General features: G+C 37.6%; 1 protein-coding gene across 1 annotated transcript; it reads left to right on the top strand.

Annotated features, from left to right (window-relative positions):
• LOC124172089 lies at positions 1 to 26,462 on the top strand. Its single transcript, XM_046551496.1, has 8 exons — positions 1 to 35; positions 757 to 876; positions 2,921 to 3,088; positions 7,510 to 7,629; positions 10,720 to 10,792; positions 14,632 to 15,488; positions 20,651 to 20,725; positions 26,451 to 26,462. Exons 3-8 carry the CDS (start codon positions 3,032 to 3,034, stop codon positions 26,460 to 26,462), a joined length of 1,194 nt encoding a protein of 397 aa, XP_046407452.1. The 5' UTR covers positions 1 to 35; positions 757 to 876; positions 2,921 to 3,031.
• The last annotated feature ends 1,226 nt before the right edge of the window (positions 26,463 to 27,688 follow it).

Below are 27,688 nucleotides of genomic sequence, written 5' to 3' on the forward strand. Positions count from 1 at the left end.
TGCCAGACTTGGTACTGCCCAGGGACAATGAGTTGGTATGTTATGTTCTCGTACACAGTGAAACCTGATTTGAACCACATTCATTTGTACAAATTTCTTGGTTCTATAAGGAAGAGAGTATGCCTGATATAAAAATGAGGAAATTTATGGGAAGTTACTCACAGTAATGCCATTGTCAGTTGAGGTATTTTCCGGTTGTAATGTATGAGGCAGAAAGCTGAACCACACTAATATTTTCCTGTCAATATCATTTGTACAACACCGGAAATCCTCTGATAGAAATTTCGTGTATCTAATGGAGTAGTTTTGTTGATAACAGTGTGAAATGTCTGTTCAAGCCATTTGTCTTTGCTATAACTGGACTGTGTCTTATTATTGCCCTCTCTTTGTTTTAAGCCACCTTCCTCCTTGATTTCAATGAAGGATCCAGCGATAACTGTTGTGGCACCTCTTTATAAGCCTGAGTAAGAAAAGATAAAGACAATTCAATGTACAGTGGAACCTCGATCTATCATTCCAGCTGTTTTACCTCTGCTCTAAGTGACCAAAACTCTCATTCGAACCGCATGCCCTTTGTGATATAACTCCCCCTCCCTAGATGAACGTTGATATTCTGGAGTTTGATCTGTGAGTGGCAAGAATCTCATGATTACATTGGCCAGCTGGAATGGTCTCAAGCAAAAGAGGATTTTTTATTATCAAATTAGGCTCCTAATGTTTTCCTTGTATTGAGTGAAGCCCATTATTCTCTCCTAGTTTCATGTGAAAGACAAGGACGAAGGTAACCTTAGTGAAGGGAATTATCCTGTGCTGTACACATCAGATCCAGCAGGAATTTCAACTGATGTGTCAGATCCATTAGCCACTGATGAATTGGTGAGTTTACTTGTGCCTGGTACAGTTCTATTTTTCTACTGCACAATATCATTCCTTTGTGGAATATTCCCAACACCTCTCAGCAGAAACATAAAGCATTCTCCCTCACCTGATCAATGATGACCAACTACAGAATAGATTTCATGAGTGAGTCATTTAAAATTAATTATGTATTCGTAATAATGAACGGTGTTTTTTGCTAAAGTGACTTCAAATTTGTTTACTAAGCAAGTGAGCACACTGTCTTCACATTGGTGAGCAGTTGTTGTTCTTCTGATAATATAACACAGTTTTCACTTCTGTTCATGACAGAGTAGATGCGTGATTAGGAATTGAGAGTTAAGCGGAGTACTGTTGAGTTTGGAACAGTTTAATAGCAAGACCATGACATCATGATGCAGCTGCTAGCCCGGTCTGACAACATAGCTCGTTCCTTATGAGAGATTGATATTCACAGGAATCAGATCAGATTTGGATATTTTGATGAAAGTCAACAGGATTTTATGACAAGGACTAGGGATTTGTCCTTCTTTACCACTTTTGTATGGGGTGTTGTACGTTTTGCAATTCAAATGGATTACCAAAAGACATCAAAAGTTAGTTACATGAACTAATTTTTGTATACCTTCACTCAATTTTCTGCTGCTGTTGTTCATAGTCTTGAGAACCTTCCACTATGAATTTAATATTTTGCTTATTGTTAGATATTTATTAGGCATTTTTGGACACACTCATCTTATCTTTCATTCCTGGCATAAGGCAGGAATACCCATCATTATGATAAATGGACTGAACTGAGTCCACAGTAGTTTGTTCTATGTTTGTGCCCCTCCTTGGATATGGTATAGCATTCCATATTCACTAACATTAAATATGGTGGCTACTTTTTTCATGCTCCATGACTCCGCGCAATCTAATAGAGATCTATATGAGTGGGCTTACGGTATACCCGGCGGTCCAGTCATCAGCCATCTTGATGTATTAGAATTTCAGGGAACAGCAGACATCCATTTTTCTTTTTCTCCATTGTGAACTCGATTTTGTGGTTTTTTCTATTCATGTAATGGAGGTTTACTGTTGGGCCTTCGGCCCATCTGGCCAAACAATGAATGTGTCATTCATGTAGCGGTTTCAGTACGTAGGCTGTTGCTGGTCACTGGGTTGTCTTCTCCTCAAAATCCTCCATTAAAAATGTGCTATGGATGCAGTGATGTTTAGACTATATCCAATGTGGATGCCTTCCAGCTGCTCAAAGAATTTTCCATCTTTTGTGAAGTATGTTGTTATCAATACCGGAAGAAATTGTTCTACAATATTGATTTAGAAGGGCATGCTCAGGAGCTGAAGCATGTGTCCAAATGGAAATCCTTTGTTGGGATAGGTACAGAGGGTCAAAGCTCATCATGATGTCACTCTTTTGTTGACCATGCAGATGAATTGTTGGTCCATCACTCAATGCCCTGAGGACGATGGCAGAGCTAGCCATTGAAACGTTGACTCTGGCTGAACAGCTCACCTGATGACAAGGCCGTAGCCAGAAAATATTTTCGAGGAGGTTTATGGAATAATATACAAACATAAAATAAACATATTTGTTGTAAACCCTTAAAGGAAAATATAAAAATATTATTATAAAATTGAATTTAGCCTTTCAGCTTTTTTTTGCAGCGACCAAATGAATTAACTCCTTGGTGTCGATGTCAATTCTGCGGTCCCTCAGGAGGCCCATAAGTCACCTACCTATCTTCTAATTCACAGCACTATTATTTCACACACTGCACTACAACCACGCACACTGCACCTACAAATTCGCTTAGACAATTATTAACTTAAGTCGCATTGGACTACTAGATGTCCCTGCGCAGCTATGTAATATCGTCATGTGAGCACCAAGTGAGCATAAAGTATCTATTTAATTTTTTTCATTTTGGGGGGGATAAATTCCCCTTGATCCCCGCCCTGGCTACGGCCTTGCCTGATGAGAATGAATTATTTGTTAATTTTGATGTAGATGCCTTGTTTACCACTTTAACTTTCTGCACAGATCATCAAAGAAGAGGAGGCAGCCAATGACAATGCGGGATCTTCTGCTAGCGCAAAAGAATGTATTCGAGATACGATTGAAGAAACTTCACAGTTTGCATGCTCCGTTCAAATGACTGAAATATACATTCCCATGCAAGACGGCCAATTACCCAGAGCCAATATTGTGGTAAGTTTTATTCTCATCAAGGAGTAGCATGGCCTTTATTTGAGTAAAATTCCTAGTTGTATGACAAAATTAGGATTGCGTTGAGTATATGTATGCATTTGTATGGGAAGTCACCCTCAAATGTGAGAGATTCTGTTGTGCAACTTTTTCAGTTGTAAAATATATTGCGAAACCATTGAGTTCTTTATCTATTTTCATGTAAGTCAATCTTTTTTGTACAACATTACTTTTCTTCCGACAGAAAAGTGTTTCATTCCACTGAGTACTCGAGTGGTGAACTTTATTTTGTCTACTTTCAAGGTAAAAGTCTTGGTATGTCAGGAAGCCTAAACACGAATCTTTTTCACCCGATTAGATCCTTGTAGTACAATCCTGCTAATCTTCTCATAGAAAGGTGGTGCTTCCCATTCCTTAAATAATATTTTGCTCTGGCTGAAACCTTGCATCTCTATTAATTCTATTGTTTGAGAGTCCTATTCCAATCACCTCTTTGTTAAGCAGATTCCAATACCCATCTGCATAGATGAAAAATATGGCTTTGTTAATCAGAATGGCATAATTGTGTGCGATACAGTGGCTGGCTACTGTAGATCCCTCAAGGTATCGAAGTCTTGTGCAACGTTTGTGCCCTGATATATTGGTTTCAATAGTTCTCTCAGTTTCACCAATCTGTATGTCTCCACACTCATGAGGCATGTGAAAGTAGTCGCCAGAGGTCTTTAACCTTCATATGGATTCGCTGCACCTTAGCGGTGCTTGTGGTTTTAAAAGTGGTGTAAAAATTTTCCATTCCGATGGATCATTTTGAAATTTTCAGTAGTCTATTTTTTATTCTTCATCTAGATATTCAATTTTGTTTGCATAGTGTTGATAGTTTACATTTCATTTGCTTCTAATGAAAAAGATGCGTCATTGGATTTAAGGCACCGAGGCAGCACCGAGAATTTCATGGTCGCTACATTGGGAATTGCACTCATAATGTTAATGCCAAAGCAAATATGTTCCATAGGAAATGCTATAATATATTTATAATCATATTATTTAATTTTTTAAACCTTATAGACAAAATGAAATTGTTTAACAAAAGGAAAATATTACAATACAAATTTTGCTTTCTCTTTTATCTAAGAATCATAATGTTCGCCTCATTATAATGTTCATTGAAAGAACTTTATCTTTTCATAAGAATTATTCATAGAAACTCTTGGCTTGCCAAAGTTGTTTTTTTCCATGGCATCCGACTTAGTTTTGCTTGGGCACCTTTTCCGCTCCGCATCTACTTACCTGCCATGGTGATAGTCACCTTTTGGCATATCCTGTGGTTACTATGTTTAGAATTATGCCAAGCAGCAATTCAGCAAGCAGAGAGTAGGCACCTATTCCTTCTCCCCTTCCACCTGTAACCCATATTTCAAAGAAGTTATTTTGTTGGATTTCCTACCAATCCAGGAGTAAAACCTCATCTGGTGCACTCCCACGCATCAAATTTACCCGTCCATCACTAAAGAAACCTCCTCAGTGAGGGAATGTGGCTCCGCATTATAAAATAAAACACCGGCTCTTCTAGCTCCACCTCCAAAGCAGCATTGGGTTCTTTCACACGTCTCGTATTATCCCATATTCTTTATATTTCAAAATCCATAAGACTTTACTTTTTTGAAATGCAGGATGTTAGCTCCCAGAATATTCATAATATTTGACTTGATTGCCGTAATCCTGTAAAAATCACGAAAGTAACACTCGTCTCTTCTCACTTTACCTACACCAGTCCAATTATTAATGTTTAATAACTTAGCCTTCAGTATATGCTGCAAAGATATTATATATGGGTGGACGCAGTGAAGCAAAATAATATCACATGGGCATAAACGAATTCTATGAGATCCTAATATTTAGTATTTAGATACATAAAAATATAAACATCAAAAAGCGGATTTTTCCTGCATTGCATATCATAAAAAAATATATAAAATACCATTGCACAAAAATTTTTAACTTTCATTTGAAAATAACAGACACAGGGAACAGAAATAGATAGCATTACGGTAAAAAATGGAAAATAATGCAGCGTTCAAGTTTTTTGTTATAACTTCCACAATAATGGGTTAAATCTGGCAAAACACTGTGAGAAATAAAGATAATAGATGTACAGTAGACTCTCGTTAATACGAACAACGTTATTACGAAGTACTCGTTTTTACAAAGAAAATCGTTGGTCTCAACGACAAAGGCCTATCCTGGCTATAGGAAAAGAAACGTTATTGCGAAATTTTCGTTTTTACGATATTACGAACCTCAGTCCCGGTCCTGGCGGTTACAAAATGAACTTTATTACGAAGTTCCACGCATAAGCTACGGCATTTAGATCGATATTCACTACGATAAGTTTTAATAATCATGCCACGTTTAAGTTGTCCGCGTGTACTGTGACCAAGAGCGTCAATTATGGTTATTTCTTCACCATTCGCGAAACGTTATACAATAAGCTTCATTCCTGGGGAATCATGGTGACAGACTCATTACAGCTCGTCATTTCGATCTAGAGTTAGTTCTCTTCCTACGCACATTCGACTTACGAACTTTCAGGTATGACAACATTCAAAAATTTCAAATTTGGAATTTGGCGCCTTTTGATTTGGCCGTTGATACGCCATGCGGCGTAGAGGAAATCGTACTCTGGGCATAATCTGAACAAAGTATCATTCATTCCGGTGTGAAGTTAGGAACTGGTTTTTCCGACGATTCCTGAAAGAATCGTTCATACAAACTTCGTTATTACGAACCTCTGAATTTTCGGTCCTGTAAACTTCGTAATAACGATAGTCTACTGTATTTACCATTATCAATAGAAAACTTGTAAATAAACGCTAACATTGAAAGAAATTTACAAAAAATGAAACTCCATCTCTGCAGCACCGAAAATCCAGTGACGTAGCTAAATTCGTAAATCCATATGAGGGTTAAACTCTGCACTTTGGCCCCATAGATTTTCAGGATGCATGTGGATTGTCTCAATGTTTCCATTTTTACGAAATGCATGACAATTTTCCTGAAATAGTGGAAAGAAATGAAACAGCAAAAAGAGAATTGGTGTCAAGACCACCAGCATCTTTCGCCAATATTGAGAATGTTGAAACATCTAGGTTGGTGAAGCTGGAAGAACAAAATATGCAACCCCTGGGTTGCCAGGCGACGATGTTTGCTTGCTGTTGCTGAGTCAGCAAGTGTATTAACCCTTTCTCTGTCATGGGGCCAATATATCTGCCCTCGCTGGTTGAGCGAAAAATGCCAGGGACCAATTTATCGGCCCTAATGGGGAGCATGCACAATTTTTTTTAAGTACTAGAATAAGAAGGCCTCTACCTCAAATGTACTTGCCGAAATTTCGCCTATGAATAATGCTTCTCAGCTGAGTTATGAGTCTTTAAAAATTGATCTTCATTGGCTGCTTGAAAACACAACGTCATCGGAGCGTGACGTCATGGCACGGTATCCACTTATGACACACTGAAGAAGTGGATAGAAAATCGATCTACGAGGGTTCAAATGCAAATTTGGCGAAAATAATTGCTGTTGTAACGACAAAATGCAGACTGTGAATATTTTGGGTTGCCAAGGCGTTGTTGAAATAAATAAAGGGGATTGTTTGGGGAGATTTGGAATGAAAAAAAAATTAGCCACCATAAAGAAATCGAGCAAAAGTAAACTGAGGTATTTTGCTTTCTTAAATCCCTCTTGAGTCAATTTGTCCTTTTAGGAACTACTACACAGCTCGACGAAGATTTTTACTTCGATATCTTGCATTCAAGGCTCTACCACTCTACTCTTTTAGCGAAGTGAAAGGTGTACCGTGCGATGACGTAAGGAGGCGTTTCAGGCCACGTGACTTCAAGCGATATTCGAGCATTTTTAATTAGCAATTACTGAGGTTAGCAGAGTACTAGGAGAGTTTTGGCTCATATATTTGGACTTGTGAGAAAATTTTCTATTCAATGAGACTTAATAGCATGATGAACAAATTTCATGCATGTTGCCCATTTTTTCACTTTTTTTCCTGATTGTGACCTTTTCAATGGCTGTAATTTATGTAAACCCCCATAATCTATCTATGGTTATAAGAGGTAAATATATCTTAAGAATTGGGAAAAATATCTAGATGCATTAAGTAAAATTGAGTGGCTGAAAATTTTTAAATCTGAAATGATGCTAATTTCAGAAAATAGCCTTGGCAGTCTTCATACATCCCACTTGAAATTGGCTGGCAGTGAAAGGGTTAAGTTTGGTCATAAGAATCTCAGGCATCCACAGTTTGGACCAGCTTGAGTGGCCTCTGGAATAGAACATGGTTCTATTATTATGCATTAGAGATGTTATAATTATTGTATAGCTTTTATTGAGTGACACTCAACATTCCCTTTTAGTTTAATGAGAAAGGGGAGAAGGAAGAGCTCCTCAATGAGGAGAGTTATCCTGTATTTAACTCACCAAATGCAGTTGGCATCTCAAGTGATGCTGTAGACCCCCTGGAAGTTGATGACGAGGTAAGTGCACTTTTACCATGTTAAGTTTTTCTGTCTCAAAAATTCATTCCTCTCTGGAACGTTCTTGACATCATTCAGTAGAATCACTCATTTTTTGTCTCACATGGTAATGTAACCTGTCCCTTTTGTTCATTACCTTCATGTTTGAATTTTGCTCCTGAAGAAGCAGTAAAATGCATTTATTTGCCGATGATAATGTCATAAATATATCAAACTAGTGTTCGCTCTGACTTTTAAATTCTGCGTTTGGATTTGAATAATGTTTATCTGGGGAGAAAAGAGGGGGGCATGGGAGTGTTAAAGTGACCTTGGGTTTCTCTCGAAACGATCCTCGCTCTCTTTTACTTCTATGACACTTTATTCTTCGCACTTATACAAACGGGTCTCTCCAGCCCAAACACACTACGTGTCCCTCGGCTCACTCGACTCCACTGTCCTTACGACTTCTCGACGCGTCCCCTTGAGCCACCCCAGTTGGTTCACGGTCACTCCTTCAGGGGGCAGCATCTCCCGGGGGGGGCACCGCCTGGCGGCGTAACAGGAGTTAATCTGAGTAAATCCCACTTAACTCATGGGGCTGGGTCTGGACTTTGCATGGTTGGCACTTGAAGGAACATGCATCCTTTGCATTCACGGTACCAAGAGCTGACTATGACAGATGTGAACGGAATATAGAGTTTTGAAGCAGTAGTCGCACTCCAGTGGCCCATCAATCCCAAGGGAAAATTTCATAACTTTACCAATAACTTAACTTTTCCTCCTTCAAAATCTCCTCCTTTCTGCTGAAGCTTCGTTGGTGTACATTATCACACTTATTGTTTTAAAATGATAATTTCATTCTTGTCTTCATACCTCCAGCTAATAATGGCCACACCAACATTGCTTACCATAATCTGGTGGTAGCATTAAAAATACTGTTATATGTATAGGTAACCAATCGGGTAGTTTCCTTCATCGTAGAAAAGGAAAGGCATTGGTACAATTCATTACCCACCATAAGTGAATTCATAATATACAAATTATTTCGTTTTAGAAATCCCAGTTTAGACGCATGGCAATGGTCCATTTGAAAGTGATTTGAAAAAGGCCAGATTGGCACCCATGCGATGCCAATCCATGTGACATCACTGGGACCTAGTTTTTATAGGAGTATTACAATCTCTGAGATTACCAATGCATGCACGAGGCACAGAGCTCAAGGAAACATGTCTTACAAATCACCTATTAAAACTGGCTAAAGTTGGAAAGTTTTCTTTGATTGATAAGGTTATTATAATCCTTACTTAAGCCAAGCACTACTAGCTAGCTGGGTACTCTGCTCCCTGCTAGCAGCCTGCATCACAGCGGCTCACATATCATCGCCACAAGGCCACCTCCTACGATGGCAGCGGGAACAAGAATGAAGTCACGTGGGCTTTTCCCATCATTCATACTTAGCTGTCACACTTTTGCGCACTTGAAAATTTTCAATTCATTTAATCCCAAAAAATAGATATTGTCATATAAAAATCTAAAAGTGTTAAATGCGTACTCCAGAGGTAATAATCTTTCGATTTAGGCAATAAAAAATAATAGGAAACCATCCTAATCCTGTTCAGATGATGGTGTTGGCCTAAGGTGTTACTGACCATGGTTAAGACCGCGGTTGGGTAAACAATTAAGTGAATGATTTTCTTAAATAAATATGGCGTCTCCTAGTTGTATATACAGTGAGTCCTCGTCTACGTCACCCCGTTTAACGTCATTTCGCGATAACGTCACGAAAATTTTGAGACCGTCATTCGATTATCGCACCTTTGCTTCGCGATAACGTCAGGTCTGGTCAGGTCTTTTAAATTTCGCGCGAGAAAAAATGCGAAGCGGCGGGCGTTGCAGGTTGTTCGTTTTGTGGGCGGTAATGCAGTCAGTCTAAACGAAGTGTAAAACGGTGTGTTTATTGTCAATTTCGATTACGTTTATAGCAAATTTTATGCAAAATGAATTCTTAGGTAGGTGCGCAAATGTTAAGTGCGTAAATGTCAAGTAAAGTTTTAGCAAATTTTACTTGACATAACGGTTTTCTGGAACCTGAAAAGTGATTTCTAGGAATTTTTCCGTGTAGAACTCGGAGTATTGGTCGTCACTTTTTCGCCGTGTTCTCAATAATCTTGGTTCCTGTAACTGCGACGATGTTTCAGCGATGATGATGCCCAGGTGACCACCATAGCGAAGCCGAAAAAACAAACGCGGGAGGATACAAAAATGGAGAAGGATGTACGTCGCTGCTGGCATTGCCGTCAATGAAGACAGGGACTCGTGTTTATGCCAAAGTTTGGCATTCCCATCGTAAGAAATGGCCCAAATATGATACGCTAAAATTTTTTCGCGTAGGAATTGTGAGGTCTAGGAGCCGATATTCACTTTTTACATTGTTTCTTATGGGATACTGTGCTTCGATTAACGTCATTTCGTTTATCGTCACATTTTTCAGGAACGGTAAGTGATGTTAAACGAGGACTCACTGTAGGTCCAAAAAAAATTGTTGCTTCGTTTACACAGATATTTACTTTACAAAAGGATTGCCCTGTACCAAACTATAGCCTTTATTCTTTGCAGCACAGGAATTATTACTGTTGAATAAAAACTTTTGGGCTATGTCACGCATAAATTACTGGGATGCCCCAAAATAACCGACCGATTCTGGTCGCTTTCTCAAGGGAGTCTGATGTGTACCCACAGAAGTAATGAAGAATCAGGAATTATAACCTTTGTAGGGTTGGTAATGTTATTAATGTATATCGCTTCCATGGACGGTGGCTACTTTTCCATTGAGTAATGGAATTACTATCTGCTATAAAAGTAGCTCTACATTCGGTATGAATCATGAGAAAATGAAGTCAACGATAAAAATTGTATAAATGATTACAGGAATGGCACAGTTATTCAATTTAGAATGATCATTATTCAAAGACTGTCTCATTGTTCAAAGAAATTACAAACTGTTCATTGCTGTATATGTGTGGATGATAGTTCTATATTGTAAAAGAATGGTGTATTAAAAGAATATTGATTCTTATGTGCATTGATTAATGAGTTGATTCCTACTTTCAGCATATGTTTACTGAGGACGAAAAAGTGATTGGTAATTCTGAAATGACCAATGACTCTCTGACTGAGGCTATAGGTGAGTAAACTCTAGGTCTTGCAAATATATGTGTGTGGAGAGGGTGTTGTAACTTTTTTGAAGCATGAAGAACCTAAGTTAGTCATCGATGTGTAACTTTTGTTTTATTTAGTTTACATGTCGCTTAAATATGAGAGAATGTTTATCTTTACATTTGTGTTGTCTGGATTTCTAATAATATGAAATATAATGTATTTAATGTAATGAATTATCACAATTTCCTTCAACATTTATGTATAGTAGAAGTCCTTTTAATGTAAAATATTTTGTTCTGCTGAAGTCTATCAATATTTAACTTGTGCGACCATTGACCAGTAAAATTTCATATTTTAGTGACATATTGCATTAACCCTTAGGCTGCGGGAACGTTTTTAAACGTTCTGCATGGTGAGTGCGGGAAAAACGTTTTTCTACGTTTGACCAGATTTTCTTACCACTGGCAGACTTCCCTTAGGATTTTATTGCCATCCTTTCCGCGGTTGCTTGAACTCGACCCAACCTAGTGGCAGAGAGCACAAAGGCGTCTTTCGAGGACTGGGCACCCTCACCACGGGGAGCGCTACCCAGATTATCCCTTCTTCGAGAGAGAGGTCTCTCTGCTCTCCGCGGCACATTCACGAAGAAAACAATTCCAATGAATCCTTGCATTTCCTAGGAATTTTTTAATCTTGTCATTGTCCATTAGCCGGGGAAACTTATTTTAAAGCATTGGTTATTCTTTCTTATACTTTCGGTGGTGGGTCTGTCGCACCTGCGTAATTACCAAGGACATTTCTTACCTTTGAGTATTATAATCTCGTTCTGGATTTCCCACCGAATGGGTTTCCCTTCGAATTTCCCGTCTTTTCCACATGCTCTATTGGTCTTTGCTCAGTTTTTCCAGAGTTTCGGTGGTGTACGTTTGCTCCTAATCAAGTACCTACTCGAGTGACTACATTTTGTGAATCTCTTCATTTATTTTCACTATGGATAGTGAAAATTTGCCATCTCGGTCAAAAAGGAGAAAGGTTTCTCTCGTGGATGAAGTTCTCAATATTTTATTCGACTCTGATTGTAAGAGTGAGGACGGAAATTTTTCCGATGTGTCTGTGTCTACCAGGGATACTGAGACGGATGAGGATGATGCAAATGATTCCGGCGATGGTGGTCCATTCAATTTGGCTGAAGACATTGAATCCGCATCATCTTCTTGGTCCAGAACTGATGATTTTACTCGTCAGATTTTCCAGTTCGACAGCTCCTCATCTGGTGTAATATCGGACCACCTTCATGAGAATGCCTATTTTATCCTTTATTATCCATTATCTTTACCTATCGCATCCAAACATACGTTCCAAATGCTCCCCAAAGTTCAAATCGGCTGAAGTATGGTTGAAATGTTGAGGAATATGGTTAAATATCAATGGATTTTTTTACTGTTTGATATCAAATCGCTCATAAAAATATCATGCTGGCCAAATTTGAGGAAAAAAATTCATTTACATTCAATTTAGAAAAAGTAACGTTCAAATATTTTAATTCCAATTATGATTCTTAGAAAGGGCTCAATTGTATTCATGGTCTGTCGTCACGGGGTAGGGTGGGTAGTCCCGGATTATGAGGGTCCACTACCTGCTAGACACACGCCCGGGGTCGACGGAAAAATATCTTCCCTGTTCATGTCCCGCACACAGTGGCAGAAAAATTTTGACGCTCCCGCAGCTAAAGGGTTAATGGCCGTGAAACATTCGTATAAGATCTGATCACTAGTCCAGTCAATGAAATTTAACAAATGAGTTCTTTATGACTGGTGTGATAGACAAAAATTTCTAATTATTAATGATCCATTACGAGTGCTTAGCATGAGAAACCAGTGCCTGTGCAACTAAGGGTGGCATTTGCATAAAACATGTGGGTGGAATTCAGTGAAATGACTGAATGAAATTTTTTCCGACTTCTTTTGGCAGAAATGCGATACATCCATGTTGAAATACATAACACCGGTAGTACTTTCCACCCATTTAAGCACTACTCCACCGCCTACTGTTTGCCTAGTTTTGACACGCAAATGTCATTCTGAATTCTTTCTGGCCTGCGTCTATGGAAGGAAAACGTTTTCTGTGCTATGGGTAGCATGATAATATTTGAAACCTCTTCGCATGGAGTTCTTTTATTTTTGGGGTTGAGTTACCCTTGTATCATTTTCCTTGTTATTTGGGACCCAGCCGGTCCTTTACTCCAACCACTGGAATGGACCGTAGAACCCTTTCTTAGCACGAATCCACATTCAACTCATTGCATTGCTAGTGCAATTTTATACAAAATATTGCAATTGATTAAAAAAAATTATTCTTCCAAAAGAAATACTAGCATTATATAGGTATTTTTGAATTTTAAATGGATTTCTAGCATTAATTACAGCCAAATTAGTGAACACAATGTACTGAGAGTGTAAGTCCATAAGTGGTATTAGCATGTTGAATTTATAAAATTAGCTTGAAGTTTGTAATGCACAGTCTTATTGAATTATTTTTGTAGGCATGGCAACTGCTTGGTTAGGTGTAACAGTGAATCATGTCAGAAAATACTTTGTAACAGAAAGTAAGTAGATATATTATGGATTTCAGAAATAAATACAAGAAGACAAATCAATACTGCTAAGTTGCAGCACAACTCAATTTTAATAAATAATGTGTTACAGTTTGCTGCTATTGATTAAAAAAAATGATAATCCCTAATATTTCAATATACTTATGTGGATCTCATCAGGAGGTTGATCAGGAAATGATTTAGATGGATATCATATTCAACATGGAAAAATGTAATTGCTCCCTTTATGACTTTTTCACTGTTATCCTCAAACGGACAAAAGGAGGAAATTATTTAATTTTTAAGAAATTTTATTTTTTTAATCAAATTTACCTCTGATTGTTAACTACCCTTGATTCATGGTTGATGCATTCCTTTTTCGACAAAAATGTGGTGTGAAATTTTAAATAAAAATGCATGAATTGTGGCCTCTTCCATGGCACACGTGATTTCCATTGCTGAGTACTTTTTGAAAAATATTTTCTTATTGGTGTGAAAAGTATTATGTAGCTGCTAAAAGTAAACTCATATTTAAAATCTGGAGCATTTTAACATTAAAGGAATTATATTTCTTAAATATTTTGATAATTGTTGTTCCTTCATGTAGAAGGATTATGACAGCATTATATTCTCCTCAAGTATTCTCAAAAGAAAAATGTATGCCATTTTAAATATTAACTTAAGGAACATTACGATGTGTATAATCCATAACCACTGAACACATGTTTTTGTATTTTAAATGGATATTTTTGAAAAGGGCATGATTTCATTTTTCTTCAGCAATTTCAAGCTTGATATGAGATAATTCTTGATGCCTGACTTTTCTTTTTCGACAAAATTATAGTTTATTGAAATTACCAAAAAAGACTGACTTCTGATCTACTTGCAAAGGAATGAAAGGAAAACATTATTCTCTCCTTAAGTATTCCTAAATGAAAAATTATTTGTCATTTAAAATATCAGCTTCAAGAACATTACAATTTACATAATACAAAATTACTGAGCACACATTTGTCTTTTGAATGAACAAATTTGTATAGGGGATGATTTCATTTTTCATCAACAATTTCAATAGTGATTATTATGGATGCCTGCCATCCCTTTTCAGACATAATTGAACCAATATTGATATTGCCAAAAGAGAATGACACCTTATTTGTGTTTAGCAACCAGCAAAAATATTAATTAAAGGGAATAGGTTTCAATCTATCAAATGGTTTTTAAAAATTAGATCTGTGAGTCCTAGATTGTAATATGATTTTCTTTTCTAGGGCTATCAACTCCTGACCAAGTGCTGGTAGAAACAACACCAACTTCACACCTGCTGGCAGAAAGAAATGTATGGATTGACCTTAATGATGATTGTATTGGTTCATCAGCCTCAGTGACACACATTCAAACCAAGACTGTGGCATCCCCCTGTTGGGATGGAACGAATTCGATGGATAAAGATTGGAAAGAAGGCATTGCCCATCGTGCTGACAAGGTACTGTCTAACTCAATTCCTGATGATGGACACAGTTATATGAAACACATTCCAGCATCTAGAAACAGTGAAAAGGGAGCCACAATGACTGTTGTAGGGGAAAGAAGGGATGCACCAAATATCACAGGTAGCCTTAGGTTGATCAGAGTCAGTGAAAACAGAAGAAGTGGCATTGAGGCAGAAATGGAAAACAAAAAAGAGATGAGTTATTGCTTCATCAAAAGTCCTAGAAATGGTAAAAATTCAAACGAAAAGTTATATTATTGCTCCCACTGCAGATATGGATTCAACACCAATGATGATCTGATCAAACACATGGAAATTCATTCTGCTACCAGCAATTTGGATCTTAGTGATGAATCATCAATAGAAAAAGATGAGTCTTTCACAGTCCCCGCATCAAGAGAAGAAAGTAATAATTCTTTTGAGTCATCCACCTCTGAGACATTGATGGGGTTGAAAAGGAAAAGACGAGGGGCGATGCAAAAAGTACAGGCGCCTGTGTTAGAACTCTGTGGTGGAATTGGAGAGAGGAAAACTGCGGAACGAGTGGGAAGTTCTGATGGGGATGGGAAACCATACACGCAGAAAATGTCCTCAGAGTCCACGACCTCTTGCGCGAGAAACCTCAGAAATGACGCGGTAGGAGGCGCAAAAGGAGGGCCTTTCAATTGCAGCGTCTGCAACAAGTCGTTCACTCGGAGAGGCATTCTTGGCAATCACATGCGTTCGCACAAAGAAAGAAAACGTTATCCGTGTACGATCTGCAGAAAGTCTTTCGCTTGGAAGTCTCACATAACTCAACACATGCGCACACACACGGAAGAGAAACCATTTTCATGCAGTGATTGCGCAAAGTCTTTCTCTGTTAAAGGCAACCTTATGACGCATATGCGCACCCACACGGGGGAGAAGCCCTTTTCGTGCAATTATTGCACAAAGGCTTTCGCTAGTAAGACGAAACTCATACAACATTTGCACACCCACACAGGGGAGAAGCCTTTTTCTTGCAATTATTGCGCAAAGGCTTTCAGGGCAAAGGAGAAACTCATCCTACACTTGCGTGTACACACAGGGGAGAAGCCGTTTTCCTGCAATTACTGCTCAAAGGCTTACACTGCAAAAAATGCACTCGTCCAACACATGCGTACGCACACAGGGGAGAAGCCTTTTTCGTGCAATTATTGTGCAAAGGCTTTCAGTATAAAGGAGCAACTCATCCTACACTTGCGTCTACACACAGGGGAGAAGCCCTTTTCGTGCAATTATTGCTCAAAGGCTTACACTAGAAAAAATACACTCGTCCAACACATGTATACGCACACAGGGGAGAAGCCTTTTTCGTGCAATTATTGCGCAAAGACTTTTGGTAGAAAGAACAAACTTGTTGAACACTCGCGTGTACACACAGGAGAGAAGCCTTTTTCGTGCAATCATTGCGCAAAGACTTTTGCTAGAAAGGACAAACTCGTCCAACACTCGCGTGTACACACAGGAGAGAAGTCTTTTTCGTGCAATTATTGCGCAAAGACTTTCAGCATAAAGGAGAAACTCATCCTACACACGCATACGCACACAGGATAGAAATTTTTTTCATGTTGTCACTGCACTAAATCTTTCAATAGAAAATAAAGTCTCATCGGACACTTGCGTACATACACTGGCAAGAGATCGTTTACACGCAAGATTTGCAGCAAGTCTTTCACTTCCAGTTCTTCCCTCACCAATCACATGCAAAAACACTCAGGAGAGAAACCTTTTTTTGCAGAAATGCGTTAATAGTATTCGCGAATGCTTAAATACTAGAAAGTATTTGAGATCTCGAATAATTATGCTACAGGTAAAATCTTTAATGCTTTGAATTTTGTGCCATACACTGTCGCACGCACATCGTTGGTAGTTTACTCGGAAAATTGTAGAGAACTCTAGTCGTTTAGTGCATGCAGTGCCATTTACAGGCAAGTTGACGAAATACATCAAATTCGCGGATTAGAGTGGTGTAAAGAGTTCGACATGGGAACCGAAAATGATCGGGTGAAAAAATCGGAAAATCTCCACCAGGAGAACCTCAATGCGATAGTGAGATAGTAACTACATAGCACAATTCCCAAAATCCGCTACCTCCTCCATCCATCAGCCATCAGCCCCTTCTCCGATGCTTTCCTCCTCTCCAAAATCGAACAAAAGGCCCCAGCTCGCGCAGGGTTCATATTACAAAGACCATAAATGAAAAGCTTCAAAAGAAAATATCAAGTTGAAGGAGAATAATAAAATCATGCTTCACCCTTCCCTCTTTCTCCCCACTGACCTTTTTCTGCTCACCTGCTTCAAAGTTCCCCATTTCTGGAGGTCAACTGCTGCGTGAGTTATCTTCTAACCCAAAAGGTGTCTAACAATGACTTTCGGTAATTGATATTACACCTTTATTGGATTGAAATATTAGTAATGTATGCATAATGTAAAAACAGAATAAGACCAAACACGACATATTTCTGACTTTATTTAAGCATTTACGTAAAGAAATAAATGCCAAATACGACGGAGACTTTGCATTCTGGCGAAACTCGATATCCTCGCAGCCGAGCTTCTGGGAAGTTGATGGGGTATTTTTTTGCAAATATATATCAAGTTACAATTTATGAGTTATGCTATAAATGTATCGTAACAGTTACAGATGAAGGGATATTTTTCTCAGGATATTTGGTTTCTCTCTGCTAGCAATTCGAATTCATCTGCTTATCTTGTGAGAACTTCCTAGGATTGACTGAAAATAATTGATGAAGAAAGCGTGATGGAGAAGCATGTGTGTGCTTTCAAATTGCCTCTGCTTGTCCGCTAGCACTTGACAGTAGGAGTCAGGGCAAAGTGATCTACCTGTTGAAAATAAGAAGTTGGATGAGGCCCAGTATCAGATGGTCGAGCCACTGAAATGGCGATTGTTAGATAAGAATACATCAGACAGAAATCCATGGTAGCATTTTAATGCCAAGATGGCATGCAATCATTTTTTGCGAGGTGGTGTCCCCTTTGCATATTTGAAAGAGATGTTAGTTAAATCAACTATATGCCCAAATTGTTTCCATCGTATTAAAATATGCCATTATTCAACTAAATTCCTGTTTGAATCCTGTAACGGAAATCACAATTAATTGCCAAAATCTTGGGTTTCCTGCTGCATAGGCCACCTAGTCAAACATTCACGCATTCATCGTTTTTTCATCCATCCCCTTGAAAAACAATTGATCGAGGTTCCCTTGTATACCTTTATATTTATACATTCATCAAGGGAAATAAGAAGTACGTTCAATATGCCTTATGCAATTCTAGTATTTGTGGTATTCGAATATTCGAGCAATGATTTGCTATTTGAATTCAATATTCCAGATTGAGAAATCTGATATTCGACCAATCTCTACTTTTATGTGTAATAATTGCCAAAAATCTTTCACTAGTAGAAAATACAAACTAATGCTTCACTTGCGTACACATGCAGAAGAGAAATCTTTTTCATTAATTATTGTGCAAAGTCGTTCTCTCGTGAGAGAAACCTCACTGTACTCATGCGAACACAAAGACCTTATCACTGCAAAATTCGATCCGAACACTAAATGCACACATGCAGAAGTAAAACCTTTTTCGTGAAATGATTTTGCAAAGTCTTTCTCTAGTACGATCAACCAACTGATGCACTTGCATACAAAGACACAGGAGAAACCACTCTCATGCAAGATATTTTGTGAATATTTCATTCAAGGTTCTCTCCCTCAGCAATCACATGGTATACTATTGGGATAGCAAGCCTATTCCTGATATTATTGTGCAGTCTTTTGCGTGCAGCTTTGTCTCGCATTTGCTTACACACAATGGAGAGAAATTTCATTCATGATTAATTTGCTCAGATCCTTCTCTACAAGGAGTCATACACTGGCTTGCACACACAGGTATGAAACCTTTATCCTACAGATTCAGGCTCCAGGTGCTTCACTATTTTTACCAGCTGGGTGACTTATCCATAAGGATGGTACATATAATTTTTGACACATCTGACACCTTTGGGGTATAGTGCTGATGTGAAGTTAAAATAAACATATCAGTAGTATTGATCTTTCGCATTGTGTATTTTAGCCTCACTAATGCTACTCCAACATAAGAAACTATGTTAATGAATGTAGTCTTATGACAAACTTACTCAGTGTATTTAAGAAAATTATCATTGTGCATGTTTGCTTTACCTAAGTTAATTGGCATTCAGGGAGTTAATAATATGAGTAATCTTGGTAACTCTTACTTCTATGTGCATGGTCATTTATTTATAAAATAACTGAAAACAGAAGTAAAATAATTTAAATTAAAATATGACATATTGGAAATTAATTCACTTGAAGTTTGCAATTCCATGGACATGTGACATGCACATGCATCAAATATCAGTGACAACAGTTCGTTGCAAAGAGATATAGATAGTTGGTGGAATGCAATCATCACAGAAAATTTCAAAAATAACTGTTGTGACTCAAATGAACAACCTCCACATGATAGGAGACCAATGCGATCACTAAGAAAACATGCCACAGGACAGACAGGGTTACAGGATATAAGGTGATATATGTCTCACTACAGCTATGGGACAGGAAATTGAAGCAATGTTGGAGCAATAAACCATTTAGTAGAAATGAGCATGAAGTTTGGGCATTAAATCATAGAAGGAAAAAATCTGGAAGATATCAAATAATATGGAGAAGGACTACATGTATGAGGAAGTACTTCATGATGAGCCGCATGAAATGCACATACTAGGTAAACTGACTTTAACTGAATGGTACTTAGTAGTTACTATCTCTACCTCATAAGTAAGATAGTATGTGAGCGAAAACACAATACAGAGAGAAAACTAATGAATTTTGATGCAACTGTAGTTGAATTTAAATCCTAACTTCCCAATAGGAGAGGTTCCTTGAGACGACCAAAATAATCTTGTGATCCAATATCTGACAAGAGGCGACACAGGCTACAGCAGTGCCACTTTGTGGGGTTTGCCATCAGGACATTTGAGAGCTTAACAAAAGTTTTTCTAAAACATTTCACATACGATATATCACAGTAAATAATAATTAGGTAACAGCAACATAATTAGAAATAGGTGAAATGAGTTTTGGCTATTTATTTAGTTGATTTAAGGAAGGAATATTGCAGAAACAAATGCATAGTTATTTAGCTATCTTGAGATTCAGTCCATTTGAAGCCATAATCATGTTTAGGGAATGTGGAATGTGTCAAGCATGGGATATCTCAATGGTGAACTTTAAATTAGAAAGATTTATCTGCTGAAGTGTAGGATATTTTTTACCATCATCATGGAACCAAATCGTCCTTTCATGTCAACCAAAAGCAATATAAGACTTTATTCTGTGTTGGAACTGTCAGTAACATTAGGTTTTGGCAAGAGACTAATATGTATGTAGGAAAAAGTGATTAAGTTTGTGAAAGAGTGCAAGTGTTTCATTATGCAGTGGTGAGGTGAGTGTCACGTGTTCCTCTTGTGTGGACTGCAAAGGGTAAAGACAACTTGGGAATGCTTAACATTATTTGCTTGACAGAATATGGAGAAACACATTTCATATTCCATGAGTAAGCAGATGATTTTATTGCAGAGAATTTCTGATGCTGCAGGGAAATTCTCCCTTTAGTGAATATACCCAAAAGTATTTGTACCCTAATGAGATAAAGTATTATTCAAATTTCACTGTTTCATTCCGAGATCGTTCTTTTTTTTCTTTTCTAATGATTTAGTGCATTCCTTCAAGGAGGATACGTTGGAATCTGAGAAAGCTGAAATACCTTTACATGGTGAACTGGTAATTGAAAAGGAAGGGAATGAGGTGAGTTTTCCTCTTGCATTCACAATCTGTTGTAAAGATTAATGCAATGGTTTTGGTGGTTGAGTACTTGAAACCATACTATTGATTTCTCTCACACCCTTGTGTGACCCATCCTCGCTTGTCAAAGATACACTTTCATCAGAATAACTTGCAAATAATTAATTCTTCAATATTTTGTTGACACCTAAAAATTCTAATCTTTTTGTACCTGTTGAAGTCTTCGTAGCGATCCCCAAGCATAAAAATAACCCCAAAGAGAGAGTACACCCAAGGAGAATTACATCACAACCTGAAAGAACACTACTCAGCATGAATGATTATGGTGTACTGAAATGCATTTCTTCGAATCCCCATCAACGGAGACCTGGGTAAATGGTGATGTTTCCAATTAGCAGAAGACTGCAAAGTTATTTTTAGTGAAGCAATCATTAACTTACATCCATTCTGAAGGGAGTTACAAGGTTTTGATCTTAAGGAAAAATGGTTTGGCTCCGCTGGGATGAGAAGAAAATTTCAATAGTTAAAATTGTTGCATCTTTGAATCCAGTGAATCGAGATGTGTTGTAGAGTTGTTTCAAAAAGGAAAAAAAAATTAATGAGATTTATGGGATCGAAAGAACTACTTAATAATGCCATAGGACAATCTAAAAGATATTTATAGATTATATTTTATGTATGTTATTTATATAGCTTCCTTTGTAAACATTGTGAATAATTTATAGTGTGTGTATGATTGCCTACATAATAAGTTAATAAGTGCAGATTCCCTGTGTTCTTACCCCCTGCTACCTTATTTGCAAGGTTCTTAGAGTAAAGGTTGCCTCATTCGCGACTCGGGCTCCCATTGGCTTGACGTCACTGTAGACCCAACTTCCAGCGCCATTTCAAATTCTAGCCTTTCCGCGGGCGTAACTGCTTACCATAGCTAGTTTTTGAAGTTACCCTCTATCGATCGCTATAAGCCGAATTTTAAATTGAATGCCGATTAATGAAAATAATGATGTTAAGATTTAAAAAAAGATAAATTCGTGTATTCAGACGCTATGATGTCCTGATTAAGTGATGAAATGGGAAGGTGTGCGAGTTAGTTCCGTGTCCCCACTTCATTCCTATTGCTCTCAAAACACTGTTTTCCTTTCTACTTCCGCAATATAATTTAAACTTACATTAATATGGCTGGGAGGAATATACGCAAAAAAAGAATTAGGTAGTTGCTTCAAAAAATTACAGTTCCGCCACTTTTTAAATAGAAATTATGCTCGTTTTCATTCCTCGTCGGGCTTTGAAAATAAACATAAGATAAAGAAAATTATGCAAGAGGACATTGAAATCCTTTACTTCAATGGGAAGAAAAAAATAAGCATATAGAGTGAAAAGAGTTGTAAATTTACCGTTATTACCATTTTCAAATCATTCGTATTAGGAATTCAAAGTAATCATACGTTAAGCGAAAAATCATACAGATGAAACGGAACTAACTTCAATATTATGCTGAGAGAAATAAGAATTCCCCCGTAAAATAATTTCTAGAAATGGAAAGTGAACCACCAACAATTGCCGTTATCAAAACAGCACCATAGTGGCCCGCTTGAGTGGAGAACAGCCTTCGAATCAGAAGACTCTTCTCTATCTTAAATCCCACAGAAAGTTTCCACTGTAGCCTTTGGTCAAAAAAACAAAAAGAAAAATGTTTCATGGCACCAAAAAGCACTGCAGGAAACAAATCCGATAATTTTCAGTGACAATTGCTGAAACAAAAACTTAAGACAAATGTATATCAGCTATTTGGTCGATCATAAGTCTTTAGTAGAAATTTAGCTCCACCGTAAAGGTTCATTTTGAAGAGGGTATAAATAATGAGACTCAAGAATTTATGTAAAAGAATTTACGGAACAATTTTTTAAATCTTTGTAGTGGCACTACCAAAGTTGCTCTTCGTTGTTCCATTTTTTTGTTCAAACATTTTATTCTTGTGAGGACCCTCTGCTTGGCGTAACATTTAACAATTGCTTTGTCCAAGTTGGAGACACAGCACAGAACCTAGGTAATTTGTCGAATTAGTCCTAATTAGAGGGTAGAGTCTACTTCATTACATTTTGCAGGTAAATATAAACGCGAAAGAGTACATAAAAATATTAAATGGTTTGACTCAAGTCAACATTTATAAGTTTATAAAGGGTATTCTTAACCAATTTACTAGTTCGAGATAAAATATTATGATTAAAATAACGTAAGTTTCTTTTATGTGAACTACGATTTAACACTTGATTCCTGATAAATATTTTTATACACGCTAAAACTTTTCTGTCCCTAAAATAATAAACAAATTTGCGCAACCGTGGCCTCGAAAATTTCTCAATAGCTCTCAAAGGCATACGAAAGGACTCAAATTTACAGACTTGGTACTAGAAATTTGTTTACCTGATATCTTACCATTGGCACACGATGTTACTCAATGCATACGAGGTAAACGATGAATATGCAAAACAGTCCTTGCATGAATGAGTGCGCAAAATATTGAGTTCAATTTGCCTTAATAGGGAAGAATTCCTGATTTTCCAATGCAATAGGGGCATCTAAGGTCTTGATTACGAAATTTTTAGCATATCCACTTAGTTTGTCTGACTGATTCACTTTCACCACTTTTTTCACAGGTGTGGGGGCGAGACACGGTCAATGATTCGATTAGTTAATATATACAATAAAAGATTTTTCAATTTAAGCATCCGCCTGTGATATGAAGGCCTGTTTACACGGTACATTAACACGAACGGGTTAATGTCTAAGTGTATGAACGCGAGAATGAACGCCAAAATGCACCGTGTAACCACCCAACTTGTGCGAATGCATGCACAGAAAATAGAACCTGTTCTAATTTGGTTCATGCATTCGTACATGTTCCGTTCCGGTCCACAAAAATCATTCACGCAAATGTACATTAACTCGTACGTGTTAATGTATCGTGTAAACAGGCCTTAAGACATTCCGTCCAGCTTTCTTCGTTTTCGACAAGCTGTTGGAGCTCGTTGCCACAGTACAATGGGAGACTGGCATATCCGACGATTAAAGGCGCTCTTCACCCACAAAAAGTTCGTCTTATCAGTAGTGGATTACAAAGACGATTTCCAGAGAAATTGCAGGAAATGTGTTCAGATTCGCGTTAAACACAAGGCGGCGCAAGGTCTCAGGAACTTATTCTCTCTCAATTTCTAGCGTGCAAACAATGAAATGGCTAGGATCAGCGGGCATACAGGGTCTACAGTGACGTAACAGGACTTCTGCTGGCGCATGCGCAGTTACGAATGAGGCAACCTTACAGTCTAAGAACCTTGCCTTATTTGTACCTCTGTAAATTAGAGGTGTCTCATCAAAACCTTTTTATAAACCTCCAGAAGTGATAATTTAAGGCCGATCCTTTGAACTCCTATTTATCAACGACTGTTTGTTTTCGACTGTACTCACCTGTTTTCGACTGTACTCACATTTTTCTCTTTATGACTGTAAAAAATAAACCACTGATTTTCTGCACACTACAAAAACCCATGACAAAATACCTAACATATCCTGAATGCTATGCAGTCCAGTCTGGCCTACGAATTTAACAGTGTTGCATGTTATAAGGATGACCACTCGTGGCTGGAAATTGCAGGCCCGATTGTAGATGTATTTTTTTCAACTAAATGTTACACATACGGCATATTTAACCCCTCAACACTGTGATGTGTACCCAGTACGCTTACTAATCTTCTCCATGCAAAAATTTTTCTCATTGAGATATTTTACTTTGAATTTAAACAAAATCCTGTTTTTTGAAGGTATTTAAATAGTAATTCGTACTTTGTTTTTCTGACTCCCAAGACAAAATTATTCGTTATTTTCCATTTAAAATACATTTGGAGCGGTATCTTGTATTTTAGTAGCATTTTTCTTTTTATGCCTGTAAAAAATAAACCACTGATGTGCTACACATTACAAAAGCCCTTGATGAAACGTCAAGCATACCCTGAATCTTATGAACTCGAGCCTTTCCTACGAATATAGGAGTGTTGCATATTATAAGGATGACAACTAGTGGCTGGAAAATGCAGACCTGTTTCTTCATTTATTTTTCTTCAATTAGAATGTTACACTTAAGGCATATTTGACCCCTCAAAACTGTGATGTGTACCCAGTACCATTTCTGATCTTCTTCATGCAAAAATTTTTCTCATTGAGATATTTTATTTTGAATTTTAACAAATTACTGTTTTTTAGGAACGTTTTTTTCTTTCCAATAAATTTTCATTGTGATTTTATTTATAAAAATTTTATTTTGTAATTTTCCATGATTTACGGTTTCACACTGGTGAGTTGGCAAATTTGGTCTAAAAAGTAAACGCCTTCCTTCAACTGTAGTATTTTGAAAACTGCTGCCTACTCTGCCATAGAGACATAAAAAGGTGTCAACTCTTTAAGCATGAGATAAGACATCTTTCTTATTAGCTCACTGCCCTGTCTTTGTATTTCCCTTGTGTCATTACCTTGAGACCCAATATATACATGCAGCTAATAAACAACATGCACCAATACCACTATTTCTAAGACCGCGGCCAACACAGAAGAATATAAAACAAGTGAACACATTCAATTGAAAAGCAAATTGTTGCATGGTGATAGTTAGACATATTAAACTACAACACAATGATAGAATTATTAGAAACATATGAGTGAAGCAAGATTGAAGCAGATCAGTAATTGGTGGCTGAAGTGAAGGCCCGTCTATGTAAACCATTCACAATAGTTCAATTAATAAATACGAGAAAAGAACGTCTATGACACAATGCTTGAATTTGAAAGAAAGTCATAGAAATCGTTGTTTTTATTACAACTTATGTAATGATCTTTGAACAAAAACTTTTGAAAATAGAGAAGTGGGAATAAAATTTCAAATACTTAGAATTAAAAAAAAACACTAAATTTATTTATTGACAAACTAAGTATATTTTTATTATGCAAAATAATACATATCACCAACAAACACAAATATTTTGTTTATTTCAACCAAGTATGCTGCAAGCAAACATTATTAATTTTAGAAAAATTCAGAACCATTACGGACATTACAATTTAGAATGGACTCCGAGGAAGAGAACTTTGACAGAAAATTATGGTCATGCCTGCAACCAAAAATTGGTATGCACACTTTACGATCCCGATCTGCTAGCCAGGGCGTGTCCTTTTATGCTACCGCACTCCTTCAATATTCATTATGAAAATCGAAAAAAATATGACTTGATATGTACCTCATGAAAATATAAAGATGGCCCATCATCCCTATTGGCACTAAACTATCATTCATTCCTCGTTGTGAAGGCGAGAATCAACAATATACCTCCTCAGTACAGACATGCATGAGGCTGAATTAGAAATTTTGTAACATATATATAAATTATCCTGTCTGTGAGCAAACATGTTGCATGCGCAAAGGTGATTTATCTGAGCGAAATATTACAACTTACTTTACATGAATAGTGCCTCTAACTGTGTGTGTGGAAGTGGCAGTTGAGGTTAGAACTAACAGAGATCGGCATAAAATCAGCATAGAAAATATTTCTTAACTGCACGTGCACACATGTAGAAGTCAGAGCTGTTCCTTGGAGTGACGGACTTGCTGCAGACTATGCATGAATAGTTTTTGCTCACATGTAAATGTTAAATTGATATGATTCATCTCCTATGTGTGTAGGAATGTTTCTAGGTCGCAATAATAAGTTAGAGACTTGCTGCAGACGTACCAGAAATAAGGCTCCTCCAGCGTTAGTGTACTTATGTCTATACTAAGAGGCTCTTTGTCGAGAAAGAATTTCAAATTTGCCACACTAATGAAGTTTTTTTCCACTGTGCGTATGCATATGTGTCACTAAGATGCCCTTTGTCCAGAAAGACTTCCCACACTTGTAGCACGTATAACGTTTTCCTCGACTGTGCGTACGCAAATGTGTCACTAAGATGCCCTTTGTGGAGAACGACCTTTTGCATTTCTTGCACGAATAACGTTTTTCTCGACTGTGCGTACGCAAATGTGTCACTAAGATGCCCTTTGTCGAGAAAGACTTTCCACACTCGAAGCATGAAAAAGGCTTTTCTCCCGTGTGTGTTCGTAGATGACTAGCTAAGTGGCTCTTATACGAGAAAGACTTTTCACATTCGTTGCATGAATGACGTTTTTCTCCTGTGTGCGTATGCATATGTGTCACTAAGATGCCCTTTGTCGAGAAAGACCTTCCACACTCGAAGCATGAAAAAGGCTTTTCTCCCGTGTGCTTACGTAGATGACTAACTAAGTGGCTCTTATACGAGAAATTCTTTTGGCACTCATTACATGAATATGGTTTTTCTTTCGCATGCGTACGCAAATGTGTCACTAAGATGCCCTTTGTCAAGAACGACCTTCCACACTCATTGCATGAATAAAGTTTTTCTCCCGCCTCTGTTCGCATGTGTCTGTCGAGATTACCTCTCTGAGTGAAAGACTTGCTACCACATGAATAAGTTTTAATTCCTGCGTGTGTAAGACTGTGTAAGGTGAGGTAACTTTTCTGAGTGAAGCACTTGGTACACTCACTGCGTGAAAATGGTCTCTCTTTCTCCCTCGCACCCATATGATCGCATACGTTTCTATTACATGATGACTTTGAGGATGAACTTTGAGAAGTCGATTTCTCTTCAACATCGACGCTTCTCGTCACTTGTCTTATATTTTTCTCATCGCCTTTCCCCCCACTGGTTTTCCTGGGAAGCCCACTTTCCTTTTGCCTCGGCTCTAGTCTTTTTCTCACCACTCCACTTATGGTCTTGGAGGAGATAGGCTCGCAAGAACTGCCATTTACGCTTGAAAATACATCTTGGTTTGATGATTCTGCTACAGCAATAAAATTACGAGCATCAAAATGAGTTTTCGTGTGATCGATTAGATCATTTTTT

Source organism: Ischnura elegans, assembly GCF_921293095.1.
Source record: "Ischnura elegans chromosome 13 unlocalized genomic scaffold, ioIscEleg1.1 SUPER_13_unloc_1, whole genome shotgun sequence".
NCBI classification, from domain to species: domain Eukaryota; kingdom Metazoa; phylum Arthropoda; class Insecta; order Odonata; family Coenagrionidae; genus Ischnura; species Ischnura elegans.